The sequence below is a fragment of the Syngnathus scovelli genome, chromosome 9 (assembly GCF_024217435.2).
Source record: "Syngnathus scovelli strain Florida chromosome 9, RoL_Ssco_1.2, whole genome shotgun sequence".
NCBI classification, from domain to species: Eukaryota; Metazoa; Chordata; class Actinopteri; order Syngnathiformes; family Syngnathidae; genus Syngnathus; species Syngnathus scovelli.
Window position 1 is genome coordinate 12,449,098 of NC_090855.1, and position 25,121 is coordinate 12,474,218.

Genomic DNA, 25,121 nt, shown 5'->3' on the forward strand with positions numbered 1-25,121 from the left:
CGGAAGCCGTGTCAGAAAGATCTTTGTACACTCACAAGTGCGTGTACTTACTCAGTAGTACGGACCCGGCGCACTCCGCGCTCTATTTCTATCAATGCTGAATTTTGAGCGTGGGCTGTGACGTCAGCATTCTCGTAATTCGCACGCTGAGCTTTCAGTTACAGTTTTACGCTAAAGCCACGCATGCACAAACCTTCCCCTGGAATCCTTCCATTAAAATGAGTGGCCCAAGGAGAAGAAAGGCGGACACTGAGAGCCGACCGAGTGTTTAAAAAAAGAGTGGACAATTTGGCTCTACCGACGCGTGTGAGCAGATGTTCAGCCACGTGAACATCAACAAGCCCCGTCACAGATCTAGGTTAACGGACCAACACCCTGGCTCTATCCTAAGAATTGCCACAACAAATTTTACTCCAGACCAGGGGTCACCAACCTTTCGGAAACTGAGAGCTACTTCCTGGGTACTGATTAAGGCAAAGGGCTACCAGTTTGACATACACTTCTGAAATAACAGAATTTGCAGTGTGATTTTAACAAGAATAGCAAAAATACAGTCAAACCTTGGTTTTTGACCACAATCCGTTTCAGAAGGCGGTTCGAGAAGCGAATCGGTCGAATTCCGAATCTATTTTTCCCATTACAAATAATAGAATTTTTTAAAATCCATTTCAAGACAAAAAAAAAAAACCCGCCTTTCATAAGCACTTTTTCATTTGCGCATATTTGTCCGATCGCGCAACTGCAGCGCACCGCCGAACGCGCAACAGTAGCGCACCGCCGAACGCACAACTGCACCGCGCTGGTCGCATTATTGTGACAGAGCCGCCGCTAGAATTTAGAAAATATTTTTAAAGTCCTGATGTACTTTCCAAAATTTAAGTGGACCTCAGTGCGCAGGGAGCTTAATTTTGTCCGATCGCGCAACCGTAGCGCGCCGGGCGCTCACTGTCGCATTGCTTTAAGAGCGTCTTTGTGTTTTAGGATGGCTATACTGCTCCCACTTGCTTTCTTTGGAGGCATGATTAGGGGTTAATACAATCCTCAAAGTAATGAAAATACAATAACAACGGAGTCAGTCGGCATCTGGGCCACGCGGTCGGGTTTTCTCGGTTCCTCCCGGCTCATCTCGCGAGGTTCGACCTCCGAATTCTGTTGGACAACCGAAGCAAAAAAATTTCGAATTTTTTGTTCGAATTCCGATTTGTTCATGAACCAGGACGTTCGAAAACCGAGGTTTGACTGTAAAATAAATAGATACAGCTCACTGACAAGTGCCGCTATTTGAGCTAATTTTGGAACAGTCCTGCGGGCGACTCATGCGGTCATCACGGGCGACCTGGTGCCCGCGGGCACCGTGTTGGTGACCCCTGCTCCAGACTATTTAGCACTAGCAAAAAAAAAAGGGACACCAACAACACTGTTCCAACTGAAAATGAAGGGGAGTTTCTCTAGTTTGTTGTAAAAAAAAAAAAAAAAAAAAAAAAGCATTTTGAAAATAATTTGTACAAATAGCAGGGATTGAAACTAGCGACCATTCTCATTTTCAAACAATGCAGGATGTTCAAGGACATTGATGCACCACCTGTTTGCGACTAATCTTAACTTTTAAAGGTTTTAAGGCTGACTTTAAGGAAGTGTTTGCCGTTTCCTCACCTCTGTCACCAGGTGTTTGTGAGTTAAAGCTCAGGTCTGATTTTCAGACATTCGTCACCGTGTTGCCGTTTTGATTTTTTATTACTTTATTTAGATGTATTCTTTCAGTGATTCTTCAAGATGATGTATTTGGTCGGAATGTTTGCCGTTTTATGTGATTTCGCCTCATTAGATAAACATCTTTCATAAATCTGACCTGCAGCCGCTGAAGTGATGGAAACTGTTATTCAAAATAACAGTGTCGTATTTATAGTAGTCTTTGGGTGAAATATTTTGTTTAATGCTGCTAATAAATGCATTTGTTTTTAAAAAAGCTTTTTTTTTAATATCCATGCTTTACTACCTACTAAAGGCCAAACCCTTTTATGCAATGACCTTTACATGTCTTTTAGAATACTTCACACAAACACTACATCCATCTGCTCCTGGTTCGGCCCCCCAGTCAAAATTTAGAATCCAATTCGGCCCGCAAGTCAAAAAATTTGCCCACCCCTGGTATAGCATAACCTTTGACCACTAGGTTCCGCTGTTTCCTCTTCGAACCATCTTGCATCTTTCAGCACAACCGCCCGTAGGTGCCCCCCCGACCCCTCCCCCGAAATCCAGTGGAAAAAATGGCGGACTGGCGGTAACTCCTTGGCAACAACAACACGCTACAAAGCTAGCTCACGTCTACAAACACGGCAGCGAGCCGCGTCTTCTTTCAGGACGCGGCGTCGTCGCGAAGCCAGCAAAAGCAAACGTCATTCTCTCAGACAGTGTACCGGGTACGCTCTTGTTTTACCAATTGCCATCATATGATTTTTTTTTATTATTTTTTTATTTTTTAAATAGGGTCACCAAGGAGTTAGCGTCCACTATGCTAAGGTAGTTAGCATCCTAGCTTGCCTGACTTGGTATCTATGCGTTTGGAGTACACGTCAAGTATCGTCACGTTTCACGTACTGGCTTGTTCGTCTGAGGAACTTATACCGTGACGGTAGCGTTGGTTAGCCGAGCTCCCGACTAGCCTGTCAAGCCGAGCTGGCAGCTCTCTTCGGCTTGCCTGTTGGGGGGAGGGGGGTTGTCTTTTGTACTTTGAATGAGGCGCCGCGCGTCTGCGTGTCACTGCCGCGAGCGACCAACTCCAACCGCGCACTGTTTTTGGGCGATTGGAGGCTTCACGCGGCCGAGGGGGCTATTGTTGAAGTTGAAGCCCCCGTTCACGTTGCTCCTGTTTTTGTCACCGCTTTTCCAAGGGGGCGGTTTGAACGCCGGAAGAAAAAGGCGCACTTTGGTTGAGAAGGGGCCCGTCCGGTTGCTGATCATGAACTTCTAACGTAAGTCTGTGCACTTGGATGTCGTATATGAAGTGAGAAAATACGAGGCGAATTTGCTGTTATTGAGCTACTGGATCCGTTATCCAAATACCGCCTACGCTCATCGGAGGATTCATTAGGTACACCTTCATACACAGTTAGCACGCGTTTGATATCCACTTCTCAGGCTGCTTCAGGTTCAAATTCATGCCAGCTACAGGTTATTTATACTACGGCTACAAACCGATTAAAATGACAATTTTATTCTGATTTCATCCATTACATGTCAGAAAATAGTTTGTCGTCAAATAAAAGTGCAGAAAAAGTTGATGTGAGCAAAATGATTTTGGTTAAACACTAAGATTATTATTACATTTTCAGGACTACAGAGATCAGAATATATTCCATCGAGAAGCTGAAATTTCGAGGTTTTGGCAATAAATAGATTTTTTGCTGTTGTGTAATTAATTAGACATCTACTTTGAAGAGAGTGGTAAAGAAAATTGATGTGTATTGCAGACACCTAGTATATGAATGAAATGGTACAACCGCAATCATAAACATGTTTCGAGATCGCAAGGAAAATTAATAACTATGATTTATTTATTTTTTTTTTAATCTCATAGGGTGCTCGCACACTATCATATACCGAGATTGTTCCGCGTCATTGGAACATGAGGAAGCCTCTGCCGCAGAAAGGTAACATGCTATTACCGTGTCTTTCAAAATATTTAGTATTCGTTGGCTCATCACTTGTGGCTGATGCATTTGCAATCACTTCAGATATTTCAGTAGATTCTGTTTTGGGAACAGATGCTCTCAGATATTGACTAAGAAGAATTTCTCCAATAGATTACTTTTTTTTTTTTACTGTCTAAAATTTTCAGCTATAGAGTGGAAAGATGCAAGAAGGATCAAGCACGCTCGGAGTGGACGGCCATCCCGGTTGCCCGCCCTCTTCCAAGGTAATTCCTATTAATTTGCCAAATAACGTTGCGGCGCTCTAAAAAATTCACAGACCCTCTGCCTGGCTTTTGCAGCACACCATTTACCGTTTGCGGTATTGGTGTGCAGTATTAGAGTATCTTTTTGTCTTTTTTAGACTTTAGAAATACAGATGTCCAGAATTGATACATCGCTGGTCTCAGACTTTCTTCTGTCAAAAGACTCCAGAATTACAGCAAGTCCTGCACATGTGACTTATTTGTCATTTTTGTATCCTCTTAGGCCATTTCAGTTGGGACAAGTACCTCAAAGATACAGGCGCCAGTGCGGCACCAGCTTCATGCTTCCGTCAGGTAAGCAGCGCCCTTGTTTCTGTGCGGCACAGCAGTCGGTCACTCGGCTGACTCGTCAATCAACAACCCGTTTAGAGCCTGACACCGCCAATCAATGAGTTCAAAGCGGGTATGAAGCTAGAGGCTCAGGACCCGCGCAACACCACCTCCACCTGCATCGCCACTGTGGTGGGCCTGACGGGCTCGCGGCTCCGCCTACGCCTGGATGGCTCCGACAACAAGAATGACTTCTGGCGCCTGGTGGACTCGTCCGAGATCCAGCCCATTGGCAACTGCGAGAAGAGCGGCGGGATGCTGCAGCCACCGCTTGGTAAAAGACTTCAGCGGTAATTTTTTCATTTTTGCTATGGAATACGTCAAAGTCGAAATATTCCCGGATCAGGTTTCCGCCTCAACGCATCCTCCTGGCCCTTGTTTCTTCTGAAGACACTCAATGGTGCTGAGATGGCCCCTCCACGCATCTTTCACAAGGTAACGCTACCACACTGTTTTAAATGGAGCACTACATAGCTTTTCGTTTCATATTAAAACTTTCGCACGTTGCCCCGAGAGACCTTTAAAGTCAAGTCTTGGGACTTTATTTCCACTTTTGAGTGAAATATGTGCTTCAGACGAGCAGCATTTAACGCCTCTCACGCGTTCCCAGCAGGAGCCCCCCGCTCCGGAGAAGAACGCCTTCCAAGTGGGCATGAAGCTGGAGGCGGTAGACCGCAAGAACCCTCACTTCATCTGCCCAGCCACGGTGGGCGCGCTGCGCGGAGTGGAGGTGCAGGTCACCTTTGACGGCTGGCGCGGTGCCTTCGACTACTACTGCCGCTACGACTCGCGCGACATCTTTCCGGTGGGCTGGTGCGCCCGAACCGGGGACAACCTGCAGCCGCCCGGAACAAAAGGTGCCCGTTTTCACAGATTGATGGGTGGGCAACCAACATTTGAATACAAGCCGGCAATATTCCGATATGCAGACTGGCTAGCAGATGATGGGAGGGGAGTAGAGTAGCAAGGAAGGAGACGTCGAGGTTGTTGTGTGCGAGACTGCGTGAAAGCAAAAAATTGCTTGCTCAACACTTGTGCGCGGGCCAAGGCAGCTACTGCTCAATGAGCTCCTTCGATGTGGTATTAACGGAGAATTAAGCCATGTATGAATCGATCAGATTCTTGCTACCTAATGAAAATAGTTGCAGCGCTGCATTGATCGGAATGCCCATTTCAAAGTGTATTTAATTAAAGGTCCTGGAGGGCCGCATGCTGCACACAATGTTTATGTTTGCTGCTGTGCTACTTAGAAGTCATATTTTTCCCTGGCGCTCGTTTGTGGATGGTGTTTGATTGTCAACCGGTGTGACCTCGCATCTGTCAGCAGCCGCCTTCCTCGCACGGTGTTGCGCCTGAAGACCTCAAAGGCTTGTCATTCGCAGCCGTTTGTTGCTTTGTCAAAGACGCCGGGTGTTTGGAAGGCAGGCACAATTCAAATCTTCACACCTCGTCTGCATTTGCTGCCCTGTTGCGTTAATTTAGATAATCCTGATGATGCGCTTTTAACTGGGAATTAATTTTATCATGTTGCATTTCCAGAAATATTCCTGCTGAGTCCCCCCATTTGTTTCCATCCTTGTCGATCATTGCAGCGGTGATGCCAAAGACAGTAGGGCCGTTAACGGACGGCACCGTGGACAGCTCGGCCGCGGACGCGCCCCCCGCAGTAAGCAAAGCTGCTGGTCAAAGGGGCCGCAAACCCGGCCGCAGGAAAGCCAAGGGCTCCTGGAGTCAAAAAGCCTCGGCACTGCCAAGCATCCAGACAGACAAAGGCCTGGAGCCTGTTAAGGTGCCCAAGAAACGCGGACCCAAACCAGGGCGGAAGGTAGGTGACATACATCATGCTATCATATCTTAGCACTTAAGTCCTCGCCACTGGTTTTTGACAGTACCCCTTTGTGACCATCAAGCTTTTTTGTTTTTTGCAGTTGAGCTGGGTGAAAAAAGCCAGCTTCTCGCCGGACGCCACGGCCGGGCCCGGGCGGCCTACAACGGGCCCGGGACGACCCCGTGGGAGGCTCTCAGTCAACTGGGCGCAGAGGTTAGCCCTGCCCCAGGCGCAGGACGTGCCCGTCAAGATTCCAAAGAAAAGAGGCCCAAAGCCTGGCAGCAAGGTGCCACTGACAGTCTCACACACAGTATCGTCGTTTCCGTGCGATGCTTCCACTTAGCAAACAGAAAAGTGCTCATCAAACGCTAAGAATAATGACAAAGCTAGCAGAGATTCAGTCAAGCCGCCAGCCAGCGTTGCCAATATTTGATTGATTTCTTGCCCTGCAACTTTACTTTGGAGCGGCTGTTTCCCATGTGTCGCCTGAACCACTGCCAACTATTTTGACTTCACCGTTATCTTGCAAAATTAAGCAAAAAAAATAATGAATAAAATAAAAATGTTCAACCTTATTCACTGCAGCCCTGCCACAGATGACACTCGAGTACAAAATCAGTCGGCCTTCCTTTTAGATGTTGACCTGTACAAATGCTGTGATGCTTTTTTGTTCAGAGAAAACCTCGCCTGGTAGCTAATCCGGTCCCCACGTCTCCCACCAGCAGCACCCCGGAGCCCGACACCAGCACCGTGCCCCTCGACAACGCCACCATCCCCAAATTTGCACTACAGGCCCCTACAGGTACTAGAAATAGCACTAAAAGATTAGCCCAATATTGCCAGTCGCTAAAACTGGGGAAAAAAAATGTATATGGTCTCTAAACTGTATAGCAGAGAGTTTCACCTACTGCGAGTGGCTCTGTAACGGATCTTCTGCAATAAACTGAGTATGTCACCGTGCTCCTCTTCAAGTGCATCTCATACAAAAAAAAACCCACCAATATTTTCAATATGGTTGTATTCCCTCTAGTATGCGTCTACCTAAACAAGTACAGCAAGGTTGGTCCCCATTTGGACCAGCGACGCATCCGCCAGCTGCCCGACCACTTCGGTCCCGGTCAGGCGTCATCGGTGCTTCAGCAGTGTGTCCAAGCCTGCGTCGACTCCGCCCACAACCAGGCCACCGTCTTCTCCTGCCTTAAGCCCGGCCAGGGCGGCAAGGTCATTTCAGGTGAGCTTATTTTACACATAAAATGAACGGCAGTGGAAATACTAATTGACAGAATTTGGGCTTGCAGCCTTCTTTGAGAAGCAGCAGCACACACTGACGCTGCCCATCGCCAGCAGCGTCACCTACGTCCTCCGCTTCCTGGAGAAGCTCTGCCACAACCTACACTGTGACCCACTTTTCGGCAGTCAGCCTGTGGCCGGAGAAAGTCCACTCTTCACTACAGGTTGGCAGCGAGCGCCGTTAGGCCACGCTCGGTACGCTTTGTCTGACAGTCGTTAGCCCCCGTTTATCGCGGGAGCAAGCACAAATTCCACACTTCAAAGTAAAGAGAAAAAAAATCAAATTAACAATCTGGCCGCTATTGTCACACTCGCTTGCTCTTAATTTATTTTTTGTTGGCATTTCCAACAATAATTGTGCCACTACCTGCTTTGAGATGTTTGACCAGAGACGCAAGCTATGCTCAGCTAAATTGAATGGAGAAGTTTTAAAAGGTCACAACAATTCAGTGGGAAGACACTTGGCTCCCGTTAAGTAGTAATGGGAAGCGCTATGACCACATGGAAGCTTATTTAGTGCTCAATTACTTCAAACAAAAAGCTGAGTTATTTACCTCTGGCCAACTTGTCATCCTACCACTGCCATCTCCAAGCACCGTGCATTTCGCTTTGCAGTAACTCCATGAAACTCTTTTGGTTGTGTTCCGTCAATGTCTATGCGGAAACGCCACAGTGGCAACAGATGATCCCAATACTGCAACGATGTTTTTGAAATTTATAATTACACTTTCAGTCAAGGCAGAAATGATAGAAATGAATGAATGAATGAAATGTTTGTGCTCAACTTAACGATCTGGCCACTAAGCTGTCTGATTTGCCAGTTCTAAAGGCTGGAGAGAAATACTTAGTCAGATGATAGAACCATACTGGCAAGCATAACATTTGCTCTGTTTGTGTTCAGACAGGAAAGGTTTGGCAGAGTTGACCACGAATCCCAGTCGAGGCACCAAGAGGCACCTGCAGAACTCGCACAAAAAAACCCTGGCCAAGATCTCCCGGGCCGCTGCCAATTGTACGACTTTGACGACGGGCCTAAATGAATCACTGTGTCCACACAAACAATTTTTGTTCACATCATCGCCACCAGGTGTTGCTATAGACACATTCACCAGGCACATCCAAACGGCATCTGTAAAGCTGACGTTCATAGTGAAGTGCTTGACGGGGCATCTGGTTTACGACGTTTACAGACTACGTGCTCAACGGGGCATTTTTAAAGCTGAATTTAACAATGGAGTTAAAAGAGAGCTGAAGGGGAGAACGTGTTTGAAAGGTCAACTGTAAAGCTGATGAGCTTTATGGTGTTTGTCATGGCATCTTTAAAGCTCAATTTAAGGAGGTGCTTCTTGACCTGGCGGCATTTGTAAAGCACAAAGTTATGGAGTTGAGCGTAAGAGTGTCAAGTTGATATATGTGGTAGTTTCTAAGAAGAAACATCAGCTTCAGGGGGAAGTGCAAAGCTGCTTTTTGGACCATCGAGGCATCTGTAAAGCTGACATTTAATCGCTGAATGTCTTGTGTTGGTCAGGGCAGTCCATGGAGAGCAGCGTCGGGGCGGCAAGATTGGAGCACTTCAAGACGAGGCCCCTCTCCCCCAGCTCGCAAAAGTCGGGGAGCCGTGTACAGTCGTCAGGTAAATAAATACACATGCGCGTGCACACATGCAGCAATGAGCTGGTGGTTGTGCTCCTTTAGGATCGAGTTGTTTTGGAGAAAGCCCCAAGGCCGGCGGTCAGGACCCCAACGTGTGGAGCGTTGACGACGTCATGCACTACATCCGAGACATTGACCCCGTGCTGGCGCCGCACGCTGACCTGTTCAGGAAACATGTAAGCAAATCCGCCATAATGAAACATGCTTGATAGGATTTTAATGTACTTCACACTTATTTTAAAATAACACATTTCAGCATGTGTAAGTTAAGGAGAGGTTCCTCTGTACTCCAATGTTCAGGAAATCGATGGCAAGGCGCTGCTGCTGCTGCGTAGCGACACCATGATGAAGTACATGGGCCTGAAGCTGGGCCCCGCCCTCAAACTCACCTTTCACATTGACAAGCTAAAACGAGCCTGAGCGCTCGAAGGGCCCCGACGTATGCAGCTTTTCCTTCCTTCCTTCCAAAGGTCACCTCTGCCCTCCAGGAGCACTCTGCATACGTGGGCCGCCATTTTCGTCCGCCTCATCCAATGAGGACGGGACTTGATTTCATGTAGCACAATCCAACCCCAAGGCAGTATGGCGGGTGTATCTAGTTTCTGCTTTTTGTTTTCTTATTCTGACAATTACACTTCAAATGGGCTTTTTTTATTTAATGGCCCGATTGTACATTTGACCTTTTGTACTTTGAATATGATGTAATTTGTTCTTGTGTTGGAGAATTTGAAATGATCAAATTCCTACATCTGGCATTCCTTGTGACAAATGTCTCTTTTGAAGGTGCACACAACCACAACATCAACGAAAGCCAGACGAATTAGCATTTTATCACCAAATGAGAGACTGATCCTTCAAAATCTGTTGTCTGTTGCTATGGATGTCGTTTAAATCGTCTCAACTTGGTTATTTGTACTTTTTAAAAAAAAATGTTTTGATACTATACTATTAGTTCTTACATGAAAAGAACTATCACTGCTTAATAAATATATGATGCAACTTTGAATCGCTTCTCTTTCGTTACTGCATCGGGAGAGAAGAGGCAAAAAAAGCACCTGTGACTTTTTAAAGGCTTACACTGACACACATTAGCCTGCAGGGGGCAGTACAGCCTCACTGTCTCCCTCCCTCCCCCTTTCCCTCGCCTGCACCCTCTCGGTCTCCTTGGTGTTTCTCCTTGGGACTGTGACATGTTGTGCTATGGGTGGGCCACATCTCCATCTGTTCCTCTCAGCACCATCATCACAGTGTTACTTAATTTGTGCGTGTCATTACTAGCCAACCTTTTGCATCCGCCACGCCATTTTGTGTGTGCTTCAAGAGATCAACGACGGCCTTCGCTGTCATTGTTTGCCACCGCACCAGCGGACTTATGTTGGCGTGTGCGATGCGTGACGTCGGCAAAAACGTTCAACCGCATCCTCTGAGTGCAAACAGGAAAACAGTGACCCAGCCCACTGATTGTAACTGACGCTCGTGTGAGAGAACACGAACGCACACGCACACACACACGCACACTTACACACACACACACACACTTATGTGTCACAAGCCAGGGCCCTGATGCCTGGGCTTATTGTTGATGCTAGCCAGTGTGTGAGTGGCGCTATTTATAGCCAGAAATAACAGCTCTTTGTGCTCAATACTGCATGTTTGTGAAGGTGTCGCCCGGCCGACTGTCACCTCTTAAAGCACATTGGAGATGTATTGTAATGACACGTAATGGCGTTTAGATAGCTGTGCTTCGACCTGGATGTTTACGCACCAGATTTACTGACTCATACATCACACGACCTACATTGGTGTGTGTGGAGTGTGTGCATGCAGGTCGACTTGTTTATATTTAAAACAAGGCTCCCGTAGGAAGTTGTGTAAAGAGAATTCATTTGGCATCATAAAACGTTGAGTGTGAGAATTATGCCCCCCTCAACAAAAAGGCTAACAATTACACATGACACATTTAAAACTAATTCATTGCCTCCACTAGCTTAATCCTTACTATGGGGAAACTGCATAGGCACATGGGCTAACAGTTATGTGATGGTATTGTTACCCTTTATGCAACAGATATCCAAACACAAGCAGATGTTCTTTATCCTCTGAAAAGAATGACTAATATTACTGCTGTACTGAGGAGCTGAGAAAACTTTGGAGGGATATTTCCATTCATTTCAGAGGGATATAATTATTTGAGTGCCCATAACTAAAAAAAAGGATCTGTAAACAGAAACGCGATTTTGCAGATGAAGGCATGAGATTCAACTCAGGTCTGCCGGTCACATCTCCTCTTCTCCTTGGCGCTACGATATTTCCCAAGCAGCCTCAGGGCACTAGTGCAGGGTGACGCTTCCCAAGCCCTTTGAGTGCGTGCTCTGTTTGCAAAGCAACACACACACTGATACAGATATTTGAAGAAAAACAGCCAATACTGAAATATAGTACTCACAGGCCTATATTCTTTATCCTCTACTAATATTACTGCAGCAGTATAAGACAAACGGATATCCACTTCAGTGAAACGTCTCAACTCCTCTCAGCTCCTCAGTGCGTCACCAGTATTGTTCAACAATATATGACAGTGAGTACTATCACGTACAACCGCTGTCTCGATGTTTGTGTATTTTCTGTTTCTTAAGATTAACGCACCGCAATCGACTGGTTGAGGTCCAACTGACCCACCACCTTAGTAGTGTCAAGCACAGTGAGAAATAGATCAATGGGAGATCCTGAGGCTTAACTTTACGTAAAAGTGATTGGTCATTTTTGGTGAATCATATCATACCGCAATGTTTCAGCATGCCGCTGGCACCGTTCTAAATTTAAAGTTCATTATCTCTCTACTAAAAAGAAGCAGCGGACCTACTTTTTCCTTCACTGGGCTTCGAGGGTGGCTGTAGATTGAGGAGCGGTGGTGGGGGTGGGGGGGGGGCCTTTAATATGTCCCAATCTTGACATCCCCCCCACCCCGCTCCCATTCTGCCCACAGATGGAGTACGTGGGCAAGCTCATCACAGCCACGTTTGTCCCGGAAGGTAAGAATGTTAGTCGGCCTACGGTAAGCGTGGGTAATAATATCCAAGCCGCTGGCCTTGCTGCATTGCATCCTTGTCTTTTTTCTATTTCACACAGAGTCGAGGCATCTGCTACTGTCCAGCTAGCACACAAAGCAGTTGAAGTGGAAAACAGCAAAACATTAATGAATGATGTTTGTGCTACTTGATGAGCGAGCAGAGCAGTCCCACGTAAGACGTGCGTTCTCTTCTATTAATTCCACCCCCATGCTTGCAGACAGCTCGTCTGTCTTTGGAAGCATGCGCTCGCCACTGTCACCAGATTAACGCGTCGTTTTAAAGCCGCGCTCATGAAGACACTGTGTACAGAACAGAGGCTGCCCTAATACTCTTTGGCTCGCTTCGAGCCTACAAGCGAACCTGTCAGTCGACCGGCCAGATCCGCGCTTCTCTCCTCTGCTCTCATAAATGTTGGACCAGGCCAACCTGGCCAGCTCATATAAAAGCCGCGAGTCCACGCAGTAAATAGAATCATATGAAGTCTTTGCAACATAATGCAATTCAGCCAGAAGGGCCCTGCAGCAGAGTTGGACCTCAGTCATTATTGATCGGCTTGTGAAATATGTTACGGCGTCAACGCGCTAATGCTTTTCCCATGAAAAATGAAAACAATTTTATCAGTCAACACACTTGTATTATTTGTGTTGGTACCTCCGGAAGCTAAGGCAGCACCACGGAATGACTCTGCCTTGAAATATCAGCAAGAAAAGTGTCTTTGTTGTACACGGGCTTATAATAAAGCTCAGTTGTTGACCTGGTGATGCCGTCTCACTGCCTTTATTGATGTGCCAGCCATGACAAGAAGTTGTTTGCAGTGTCATTTTATATGTATAGGAATCTGTGGCGTTCAAGAATAATGGGCACTCGGAAATTCCGGGCCCTCCAGTTTCAAATTCCAATGGTGGGAAACCCCATGAACCTTGACCTAATTTTAGCCACGCACAAATATACAGTGAACCGAGGGGATTCCACATGTGCCCGCAATTGGTCAAACTCTCGGATACAGTATGGAAAAAAACATTCAGTGCTCCTATACTCCGAATTATATGGAGCAAGGGGAAAAGGAGTAAGAAATATACACAATTATGAACACACTGTGCACATATGAGACAAAACCAACGTGCAGCAAAATTACAGTTTTTTTTTTTTAAGAGTGAGGGTGGTGGTACGCATGGTGAGCCAGGCTAGTTCGTGTTTTGAGAGGAAGTAGCTTAATAAATTTAACTTGGGGCCTGCAGGGGGAGTCTGGGAGCAAAACAATTAGTGCACATCATTTTAACAATGTCTTGACAAATCGCCTCAGAGAGCCTCAGTGTTTTGTAAACAAAGGAAATTCACCTGGTGACAGAATACAAACAAGGTATAACATTTTAATTTTGTGCTGTCAAAATTTTGTGCAGCTGGTGTAAATCACATGTACCTTAAATATTTACCATCTTCAGACGTGGCGGGGATACCTGGACGTGCTCGGGCCGCGACAAGGCGTCAGTAAATCAATTATTTACACCGTCTGCTTTTGACTTCAAAGAGCTGGCAAATCATGCGAGGCCAGATTTGGGGAAGGCAGTGAAGGAGGAGGAGTCTCCCGTCGCCTGGCAACCTGTCACCTGCCTCGACATGCCGAAATCAGCCACTTAGCCGCCGAGGCTTGCATGTTCTCCATACATGGCTGCCTTTTAAAGCCCCCTCAGCAGCTTGCGGGTGGAAAACAAAACAATTAGCCCAACTGAGTGTCTCCTGGAAAGAACGTGATGAGGGTGCACCTCCCCCAGCCGTGGCCTCTTGCATGAAAACAACGGTCACGTGTCAGGAAGTTGTGCCCGAGTCCATAAAAATGAACCTTAACCCCCGTCCCCCATAGGGACTTGGTGTTTTCCCGCCTGCAAACACCTAAACCGCCGACGTGACAAAAACCTTGAAATTGTCTGACAAGTTCAAGCGTGCTCCATCTCGCCCCCCCCCCCCCCCCCCCCACTCTTCGAAACTGTCAAACAAACCGATAGAAACCTGCCTGTGTTGTCAATAAATATTGTAACTCAAAGTATTCTTATCTCACACATTTCTTTGTTTATCTTAATACAGAACAGTATATTAATCGGGATTACAAATTTAAAAAAATAAAGGCAAATGAGCCATGAATGAACATGAAACGTTTTTTTTTCTATCTACTTCCATTACACCTTTTGGGCCCTATTTTTAAATTATGTTATACCAACTGCGCCACAAGTTAGACATGGTTTTAGGTAGTCTAAAATTATAGTCTACTTTTTCTCTGCACCAGAAAACTGTTCTCGTAGGAAACTGCATTAAATTCACATTTTGGGGCTTGGGCTGAGGCTTTAATCGTTGAATAGCAGTTCCATCAATGGAGAAAGGGCACCACTGTACTTGCAAACCTAACAAGTGACCTTCTCCGTTATATACTATTTGTTGCAAAATAAGCAGTCCTAGATTTTTTTTCAAACACTGAAGCACTTGTCAGACCTTGAGATCTTGACCAGTTGATTTATTTTATTGATTTAGATTCTGACGAACTGTGCAAAACGCTGCTTGGTCTTCCGACGCCACCCGACGTCATGAGACATGAATCCTGCTTCTCTCTTGATGCCACTCTGCTTCTAAGGAGTCTCTTTGACTTTGTTTGATCACGTTGTACGCCTGACCGCGTGCGCGTATGTGTGGGCCTCCTCGGAGGTCTGTACATGTGTCAAAGCTGCAAATGGCCGCCTGGCCTTTCCTGGAACACAACCTACAAATAATAAAAGGAGGTGCTTTTCCATGGACATTGTAAAAAGTACCTACAGGGGAAAACCCCAATAAAGAATACTAGAACTGGCAATGTCCAAAAAGTATATACACTGAATTATAGGGTTAGGCAGGTGGGTGGGGGGCCTCTTTTGCTTTGCTTTATTTGTCAGCATGTGGCTGACTCAAAACGAGAACACGTTGAGGTGACACAGGAAGACGACTTGCTGCAAATAGCAGAAGTCGTCTACGCATCCTGACTAAGGCCGGCGGCCACCAAGGAGTGATCACCTCCAAATTTGAGTTGCGAGACACAAAACCGGTGCCCTCAACGGATACTTAAGTGACCTAATTCACCATTATTAGCATCAATAGCAATTTTATTGCATTTTAAGAAAAGCGATATAGCTATATACATACATAAAATATACGTGTAACATCTTTTAAATTACTCCATACCTCGTGCCATATTGATCTCACAACAAAAAGAAAAAACTTGAATTGAAACGCATGCTACGTCACATCTTGAGATCATACACTCCTTTCTATGATTCCAGCTATAAGCTAGTCCAGTTTTTCCTGAAAAATCCACCATGAAAATGAATTTTTAATCACGTCCGATGATCGTCCTCCTCTGCCATCCATTGTGCAAATCTCACAATCAATTTTCCTTTCTTTTTTCCACCATTTTTTCAATGGCAAGACACAATAACTTGAGCAAACGAACGCATTCTAAAATGTTAGCTTAGCATTAGAACAGACCGTTAAGATACGTGATTTAAGGGTCGCCGTGGCAATGCCTTAGACGGGTTTCTCCTTATTACAGCTGGCCATCGTAACATCCCATTAGCCGTTAGAGCTGTTGTCATCTTTATAAAACCAAACGACTATGCGCTGCCACTTTAACGGAGGCAAAACATTCACGCAACATGCGATCAGGAACCACACCAACACACACATACCGTCTGACCATATCGGCGCCATGCTGGAGGCCCGTTGCTAAGCGATGTGCCACGGCCTACTTTACGATCTTTTCTCTCTCTCAACATGCCTGAATAAATAAGCGGATGCTTTCTTGGCTAATGTCCGCGTCGGCCATCCTCCAATCACGTGCAGCTTTGACAGGAAATTTCTCACACTTAAGTTGTCTCTGGTTCATTGTTCTCAAGCCTAAAAAGGGGTTTGTGAGCTGTTATTAAACTGCAAAAATATCAACGTGAAAAAGGCGGCTCTTCTCAGCAAGTACACGTGAATTTTGAACACACAAAGCCTACTTCAATGTTCTCCACAGGAAAGAGAGAAGTCTGACAGACTTGAAATTTCCCCAGCTGAAAGTACAACAAATGACATTCTCTAACACAGGGGTCGGGAACCTTTTTGGCGGACAGAGCCATAAATGCCCTATTTCTTAAAAATAATTTCCCGTGAGAGCCATACCATTTAAAAACAATGTATTTTAATTAAAACCGATTTTTTGAGTGTACTAATGTATTCTTTTTTAAAAAGTTTTTAACGTCGTCTAAAGAGCCATATCTGGCTCCCGAGCCATTAAGTTCCCGACCCCTGCTCTAACAGGTACAAACATTGAAATGGTCAGACCCAAATGCCCAATTTCAAAGGCTGAAGAACTTGTTGAGATTGACTTGAAACTTATCACGCAATACAATTCCACCACCTCGGGGATCTCCGCAACAACGAAACCTTTCGGACCATCAGACTTGCCAGATGGGGGCGCTGTTATTTAACCCCAACATTTGAAAATTCGCACGACTGAAATTTCTTGCACAAAAGTCTTCGACATCTATCTGTGTGTGTGTGTGTGTGTGTGTGTGTGTGTGTGTGTGTGCGTGCGCATTGTGAAAAGGCACCAGGCCTCTTGTGAGTCGCGGCTTACAAGCTTTAAGTCACTTAAACCCCCATCAAGGTAAGCATTCCTTGGCCAGTCACACCTCCCCCAACACACACACGCACATACACATAGTAAAGAAGCAAATGTTTGCAGTGCTGTAAGTGAAACTAATTGTTAGTTAAATACAAGTTTTATCCTCTTGACTGGCTACAGCTATTTTTTTTTTTTTAAGTATCTAAATTCGTAAGTGTGTTTATTTAAGCGACCTGTCCACCATCCGGCATCCTAACATCAGCGGGAACAAACTCACGTGCCAGTCAATTCTCAATTTCACAGAGGTGGCAATGTCCACATTCTTTTGCCAAATGCAAGCAGCCTAACCTCCTAACGTACGTCCATGTTCAACTTGAATTGCAGTCTATATTACTTGAAATCACGCCCCCAGTCCAGTTCAAATGACAAAAATATGCTTTGGATCCAGTCGCTCAGCCAAAATGCCCCAAAAATGTCACGTCACATTGTATAATTTGGCCAGTGCACCCTCAGAATTTTGATAACGAGCGGCGAAACATTTGAAAGTTCAGCCCTTCAGCTGACTCGAAAATCCCCTTACATTAGCATAGACGGCAGTTAAAAATCATTTGTGACAGCTGGTGAATTCTGATAATGATAAAGTAGGACTGGACAAAGAGCAAACAAGTTGCAAGCAATCGAGAGCAACAGGGTCGGTCTCCCGCAGGTCTTTCGTCCGCGACCATTGGCCGACTTGCACCTCCGCCGTATAAATATTGCAACGCGTTTCCATGGCGGTAGAAAGCGAGGTGTGCCCTCAGCCGCCGCGGGTTGAACCTCAGCACATAGCTTGGGGGGGAGCTGCACAGCGGGAGCGAGAGGCTACGCAATGAATGGAAAAGCAGGCCACACTTCTATCCAGGCCATCTTTATTGATCCTCAAAACCTTACACAAAGACCGCCCGCCCCTCTCTCCTTTCCAAATCTCTTCCACCTTAAAACAAACAAAAGAAGCGACTATTAACAACCTCTAATAATAAATAAGAATTGGCGTGATTAAGGCGCTTCTACGTCTCCATGAGAACACAAAACAGTGAGGACATGTCGGAGTTATACAGCTTCAAACAGTACAAGCAGTTGATTTTGGAGAACAAAATGAAAATTCAAACTTTTCAAGAAGTGGGCCACGCCTCGTACGATTGAGGCTCCTTTCTGGACCTTCTGATTTTATTTGAAGAGCAAGCTGGAGGATGAGGAGGGCAAAAGAACTGAAAAACCAAAGTCAAATGGCGACCAATCACGCGGTCCCCCGGCAGGTGGAGCTTCTCCACATCCGATTAGAAATAAATACAGCTCGGAGGAAACGCGGCGACATTGTTCAGTGGCTTTCTTTTGTTTTTTTACATTCAGGTCCAGGAAGCGGGGGAGGTCAAACAACCTCCCCCACCACCCTGTAGACCACGACGGCTGGCAGAGTTCTCCTTCCGCGCACCCGGCGCCGCGGCTCCTCGGCTCGGTGGGCCTAAAAAAAAAAAAAAAACGGGATGAACAGACCATCCGTGCGTTTGTCCCATTGGGCCAGGCAGGGCGGCCTGGCCCGTTAGTTGGAAGCGGGGCGGCGAGGCAGCGGCGGTCTCAGCAGCTAACTGTGCTGGGCTGCTGTTTGCTGACAAAGTCCGAGATGAAGTCAAACTCGTTCTGGCCCAGGAAGAGTTCCGGCAGCTCCTGGACCCGGTCCAGGCCGAGCTCCATCACCAGCGAGGTGAGCGCCTCCTCGTCGATCATGTCTGCGTCCATGCCATTCAGCGCCAGCGCCGGGCCCGCCATGTGCTGCATGTTGGCCAGCTGGGCCGGGTTCATGCGGTACTGGTTGGGTGGGCCACCCATGTGGCCGCCGCCGCCCATGGGTCCAAGCGGGTGTCCGTGATACTGCGTGTTGAGTTTTTGGAGCTGCATGCTGGCCATGAGCTGCTGCGACGTCAGGCCTCCGTTCATGAACTGGTTCTGCTGGGCCGTGTGCTGCTGCTGCTGCTGTTGGTGTTGGACCTGCTGCTGCTGTTGGGCCTGGTGCATGTGGTGCTGCTGCTGCCCGTTGTACATCATCTGGTGGTGGTGCCCCATTTGGGCTCCGCTCATGGGCCCGCCAGGGGCCACCATGCCCTGCCGTTGGCGCATGTCCATGCCGGCCTGGGCGCCGGCGTAGTGCATCATCTGGCCACCGGGCATGGCCCGCATGGCCGCCGTCTGCTGGCCGTGCTGCGGGTGGCCCGCCTGCAGGCCGTTCATGCCCATCCGGTACGCGTGAAGACCGGTGCCGGCCGAACCGTGATTCATGGGCATCATGAGGTGCTCGGCCATGCCTCCTGTGGGAACAACACATGCGGGGCTGTTAGCATGCCCTCACCTTGCGCCATTTACTCAACGGGCTGTCTTCTTCCTCGTCACGAGCAGGACAATAAGCCATGCCTTTGAAAATGGCTTCAGTGTCCAATTCAATGCAATAGAGCGGCAGGAGACGGGGGACACACTCACATTCGCACGCACGCAAGGTTGCAACAAAGAACAATGACATCACGCAACGCGCGGCGCGTCTAAATTCGGAGCCTTCCCAATCAATCCCCCGCCGCGGAATCATCATAATCATCTTTTTAAGGGCGCTTTTGACACAAACGAGGAAACAATGGAGCGACGCGCAGAAGAGACAGCGAGCGAGGAACATGCGCGCGCACACGGCGACGAAAAGACAACATTCTCCGTCTTGCAATTCGTACAACAGCAAAATGTGCACCACGTACCGTCTTCAGCTCCGCCCCCCCGCCCAAAAAAAACAACAACTAAAAAGTAACTCCGCTCAAGGTTCGGTCCAGGTTCGGTGATCCGTTGCGTTGAGGAAGGAAAGGGAGGGAGAGGAGGGAGGTAGAAGGGGGCTTCGCTCAGTGAGAGAAGTCCGCGGGGCCGCACGTCATTGCCCGGTGAGGTGCGCACAAAGACTGCAGCATCTGATCTTCAAGCGAGCGACTGACGATTTTCTGGGTCAACTCGGGGATTATGCACATCTAAAAAGCTCCCGAGGAAGGAAGGCGGTGATCTCCGTTTGGAGGGAGGGAGGGGGCGGAGGCACGGTGGGTAGGAGGGGAGGGGGCAACTCCTGTCTTCCCATTGGCCCATTAGTGTAATTGTGCAGGGCCGTAACGGAGAAAAGGGCAGTCTTGAGAGCGCTGACACTGTAAAGATATTTAAATTCTCTCCTCCCCTGCTGTGTTTTCACTCTAAAAAAAATAAAAATAATAATACATCGTTTGCCTTGATATAGATGGATAAAGAAATAGAGAGAAAGATAGATAGAGAGATTATCTGTCCATTATTTGTCCTTTGTCACAGTGATAACTCCATATGCTTGAAATATTACAAGACGAGAACAAAACACGATCGTTATCTTTTTGGTCACTGTTGGGTAATCGTTGAGTTCAAATGACCTACCGGTGTATTTTTAGAAGGGTGGCTGTGGACAAGACAGCATGGGATGTTACAGAGCCAGTGATGTACAAACATGACTTCCACAAATGAAATTATGCCATGTCCTAATGCAGTTATTGCTCACTCGCAATATAACCTTATTCTGTTTCCTTCTTAAAAAAAAAAAAAAAAACCTGGATTGAAGCAGACATCTCATTTTCAGTGCTGAGCTGGCTGGTCACAAAAATGCAGTGTACATGGCAGTGTCCTCCTTTTCCTCTTCTTCTTCTCCCCCATTGACTTCATGCCAAAGCCTTGCTGCCTGGCTGGGTGCAAACGTAGCCGCTGTGATGTCATCAACCGGATTATTCAAGAGAGAGGAAGAGCAGGGCCCAATAGGAAAAGACCCTGCGGCCAGCTGACCTGTTTTTTTTTTTACTCAGGAGACATGAGACGTGTTGCGAGACACACAGGAAGCAACAAAAGCCTTGAAAGGCAGCAGACATTTCACTAATGACACGAGCTTGCCTTAAGTGGACATGAGGAATAAGTGAGAATCCAATTGGGCCATCAACAGAACGTTTTGTTTTTGTTGTGTTTGTTTGTGCACGTCCACTAGCAAGTAGGCCCTCGCGAGGAGGGGAGCACAGAGGAATGCGCTATTCTAGGCCATGTAGCTACAGCTGTGCGGCGAGCTGCTCCGTGCTCCCACTGTCCGTCGATGAGGCCTCGCGTGTTGCCGATTGCCCGCTTGAGGACAACGACCTCGCGCCATCATCCGCGGAATGCGTCTGGAAATGGCAAACGCTCGCTGGACAGGCCTTGGTCATTGTTTGACATTGACCAGGCTTGACTATTAATAAGGCACTCCAAGGTGAGGGGCACTCTCCACTGAGAAACTCAGCCAGTCAATGAAAAAAAACAAAAACAGAATCAACATCAGTTGCTCTCGCGTGCCCAGTTGAGCCGCAGTGAAACGGCACACGATCACACTCATACGTTTGAAAAAATTTTTGCCTTGCTATTGCCCTCTTGGTGCTGATTGAAAACATCTGAAGAACGACGCTGTGGTGAGTAAGTTAGAAACAAAAAGACCAAACGTTTATTGACCTTTGGTCCGGTTTCCACCAAGTCATCTGCTTCAGGACTGGAGCTTGTTCCTGCGCATGTCCTTTGTCACGGCTGTCCGGAAGCAACCCATGTACGTTTCAGTACGCTTGCTGGCTAATGTTATTTTTAGGACTTGTCAGACAAACAACAAACATTTCTGGAAAACAGTGACGAGTTTCCGCTTTGTGTACATTGGACCAATGTATCCAGCCCGCCGACTGTAGTCCATGATTTCGGGGGCGGGGCCAACCAACACACAACAAGCAAACAAACATGCACGCACGTGGCCGCCTTGAGCCATTTATTGATTCCTAATGTGTGGACGAGTGTGCATGTGTGATTGCTGAGGTGGTGTTGGTGGTGGTGGGGGGGGGGGGGGGGGGGGTCTGGGGGGTCATGTGAATGCATTAATAGGAGGAACAAGGTGCAAGTGGCGCTTCACCCCCACGTTGGTGTGGAGGCACTGGCCTGCACCTCAGCGTGAGCCCCAAAAGGTCGGGGCTGCCTTTGGCGGCATATTATGAGACGGTGACGCGCTCGTAAATGTTTTCAAAATGAACCAACGCATGACTCATCTTTGATGACAGCCAATCATGCGCAAAATAGAAAATGCTCTGCGATGATATTTAGGTACTTAACAGCCTCAGACCGAACTGCTTGCCTACCTTTGTAGCAATGTGGAAAAATTGGATGACAAAAGCGCCTTGGACGTGATGTTCATTTGTGTCGCTTACATAAAAACGTAATCCGACAATTACTTTGACGATAAAAAAACGGTCTAAAAGACAATATACATAAAATGAGTTGAAAACTAGATTCCAGGAAAGAATACAGCCAGCTGAAACATTCTCCAAATGTGCACACTTCCCATTCCACCCCCAAAGACCACTTTCTGTCACCTGATCAATTAACTACAGGTGTCTTGCTCCGCCCCTTCAGCTATTTGGGTGATGACTCCGAAGTGCAATATCGCAAATAGAAGGGTGCCCAAAGTGGACTGGTTAGGGTCATCTCAGAACAGAAGCCGTTTTGTTTTCGTTTTATTGTGAGGGCTTCAAAAGAACCAACCCAAATTATCTCAGTCCAAGTACGCTTTTGTAACCTTAGTTTGGTTTGGCAAAAGACTGCATCAAAGTGTGTCAAGTTCCATTTCTTTGTTTGATGATCTGGCAAATAACACAAGATGGTTAAATGTGTCACACAGGCCAAAATGTTGGCACACGTTGAGTCCTGAACTGCTTGACAACAGAATTGACATAGACCTGATACCATACAGTTAGATATATCTTTCATTTCAAATATTTATCCCACCCCTAATTTTCTGTGTGCTTATGAGTGTTTTGGGGAGAATTTTAATTCAAGCAATTCTCGGCTTTGTCGTGCATTGAATGAAAAGAAGACAAACAGTGGCACTATATTGCGCAAGTAATTGGCCAATTAGACCAAGGTAGGTAGGTACATGACGGTGCCAAGCTCTTCTTGTGGCTGACGCAAAACAACCCGGGGAACCCCTTTCGCCACATATGAACCGTACCGCGGCGTGCCATCCAGACCAAATTGTAGCAGGTGTCAGAACCGAGGCCAAATTTAAAATGTCTCGTTCAGGGAAATGAGAATCAAAGGCCAAGCCGATAACAGGTTTGCGCAATCGTCGTTTGGCGTGCTCCGCTCACCGCGATGGCCCATGCCCGTCACCTCGAACGCGCCATCAGCACATCAATTGTCTGACGTACATGACAAAAGCAAAGCGCCGACAATTGTTGTTCCGACAAACATGGCTAATCTGTTGGGCGTGCCCGACCGTGCTCCACATAACAAAAACATCAAACAAGAAGACGCTACCGCTGTCGCTTTATCCTCTCTCGTGCCAAATCATTGTCATGCTCGAGTAATTACATGTGCAGTGTCTCTTTAATGCTTGTTAGGGCAGCGTTTTGGAACAAAATTCTCTTCATTAAAAGATCCAATTGTGCTGACGTTGAAGGCAGGATTGCCAGGTGAGGACCTACATTACTTATTTGGCCAAGCCCCGAGGTCACGAATGCGCTCACACCCCATAAAGGCCCTTAAAGGCACAGAATTAGGCTTCCCAAAACCAGTTTGTTTACATTCTCATAGATCGTGTTTCAATGTATTTGTCTGTATGCAAAACATATTGTTGTCATGTAAACACACCCTCCCAACTCCAAGAGGAACTTGAACAAGATCTGTCTGACTGCGGGCCACTTCCTGAAAGTTAATTGCAGTCCTGGCAGCTCCATTTTGTTTCGAGCCCACGTCGGGAGCCACCATTGGCAAAGTTCATGTTCTGGGTTTGTTATCGCTGTATATGAGCGACGTGCAAAGTGTCCCACGTGAAACCTATACGTCATATGGCCTCTTTGTATGTTTGCGAAGGGGTGAGTGGGAGGGGGGGTGTTATTGTTCTGGTAAACCAGAGCGTCTCTATAAATACTCCCAAGGCTTCCTTCTCCGCTGTACCAATCAACAGCGGGCTGAGCAGCTGAATGAGGGCAATAAGCCTGAGTCAAGGCTACCGGGGGAGGAAGGTTCTGAGTCAAGCGGACCGACTGCGCTGGTTGGAACACACAACTGGCTGAGAGGGACTTTGGATTGGAGGCTGAAACGGGCGGGGGTTGAGTGAAAGTTTAAAAAAAAAAAAAAAAGGGGAGGGGGGCGGGGGGGTTCATCTGTGTTGGGGGTGGTCGGAATGTACCACTTTGGGAAGGAGCTTTCCGACATTTGTGATTGTTCCACATGAATGCTGACTCACTTTGTTTTTGTTGTACTTTCACTGCTATTTGAAGGTATTTTTTCCCCCGCCCACAGCAATTTCTACTTCTAAAATTATACACAACCCAGATCAGCTGGGGAGAAACGTTGTCAAACATGAACCGCTAATGCTACACTGAACCCTCCTTGCATTGCTTTCATAGCTGAAGAAAATGGTTTCCTATCGATCCATTTCCTGGAACACGAAAATAAAACAAATAAATTTGTAAACAAGAGCGAGTGATTTTGAGCGCTGGTCCAACGGAACAAAACTAAAGGGCAAACATTTTTCGGTGCGGATTTTGGCTCTTCATCTCACTGCGGGAGTCATGACCTGTGACTGAGACCGAGCTGTCTGACACCACTCAGCACATTTTGCTCCTTGAACATCATTAGAAGTAATTGTAGCCGGTACACCGAGAACAGATCCAAAGTGGCCTAAGAACATCAACGAGCCTCCTCCACGTTTCACTGCAGGCAAAGTGTTGCTTTTTCTTTTCTTGTGTTTTGCTTGAATTTTGCTTTTGCAAACAGAGCCATGAGGGAACATTCCGTTTTGTTAATTTGGACGCTCGGCACGTAACAGAACCGAGTCACGTTTTGTGTGTGGTCACATGGTTAAGTCAAGTGCAAAAAGTCCACTTGAGCATGTTGCGACAAAAACACATCTAAAAATAAACTGTTATCAGGGTAATGCAACAGTCGACAAACAAGCGTGATCTAGATTTGATCCACAAGTCATCCAAACAACACAGTCCACACAGCCTAATTAATCATTAGGCCAGTGCCACCCAGATAGGTATTATTTTTTTTTAAATTGCAGAAAAAAAATTGTTCAAAAAAACTTGCGTAAATCTTTTGGATGAAAATGCAATATTTTCATCTGGATGATAAAGTAAATGCTTGGGGCAAGATGTTAGTGAGCTCCTTCCAAATCTGCCAGCTGTGTTGCCTCATCGCGAGAGTGTCCAGCCGTCTTTCCATCAACGATTTCAAGTAGCTTCGCATTTTAAAGAGCGGGCCTCATCAGGTCTCTTCAGGTCTTCAATG

At 46.8% G+C, this 25,121-nt stretch overlaps 2 protein-coding genes across 5 annotated transcripts; one reads left to right on the forward strand and one right to left on the reverse strand.

Moving 5' to 3' along the window:
• Positions 1-2,241: 2,241 nt before the first annotated feature.
• LOC125975673 (polycomb protein SCMH1) lies at positions 2,242-10,062 on the forward strand. Of its 4 annotated transcripts, none has more exons than XM_049731526.1 (17): positions 2,242-2,420; positions 2,892-2,972; positions 3,578-3,650; positions 3,839-3,916; positions 4,179-4,249; positions 4,325-4,559; positions 4,632-4,720; positions 4,896-5,142; positions 5,878-6,110; positions 6,214-6,399; positions 6,789-6,915; positions 7,144-7,344; positions 7,412-7,567; positions 8,305-8,415; positions 8,932-9,036; positions 9,099-9,232; positions 9,357-10,062. In XM_049731526.1, exons 3-17 carry the CDS (start codon positions 3,626-3,628, stop codon positions 9,474-9,476), a joined length of 2,118 nt encoding a protein of 705 aa, XP_049587483.1. In that variant the 5' UTR covers positions 2,242-2,420; positions 2,892-2,972; positions 3,578-3,625; the 3' UTR covers positions 9,477-10,062. The 4 variants fall into 4 exon arrangements, with proteins under 4 accessions (XP_049587483.1, XP_049587486.1, XP_049587485.1 ...); XM_049731529.1 differs by having other exon boundaries at positions 4,899-5,142; XM_049731527.2 differs by lacking the exon at positions 2,242-2,420 and adding an exon at positions 2,462-2,520.
• Positions 10,063-17,645: 7,583 nt separating this feature from the next.
• On the reverse strand, positions 17,646-19,837 carry cited4b (Cbp/p300-interacting transactivator, with Glu/Asp-rich carboxy-terminal domain, 4b). Its single transcript, XM_049731806.2, has 2 exons — positions 19,529-19,837; positions 17,646-19,096 (listed from the first exon to the last, which is right to left on the reverse strand). The coding sequence occupies exon 2, from the start codon at positions 19,089-19,091 to the stop codon at positions 18,369-18,371; it is 723 nt and encodes a 240-aa protein (XP_049587763.1). The 5' UTR covers positions 19,092-19,096; positions 19,529-19,837; the 3' UTR covers positions 17,646-18,368.
• Positions 19,838-25,121: the final 5,284 nt, after the last annotated feature.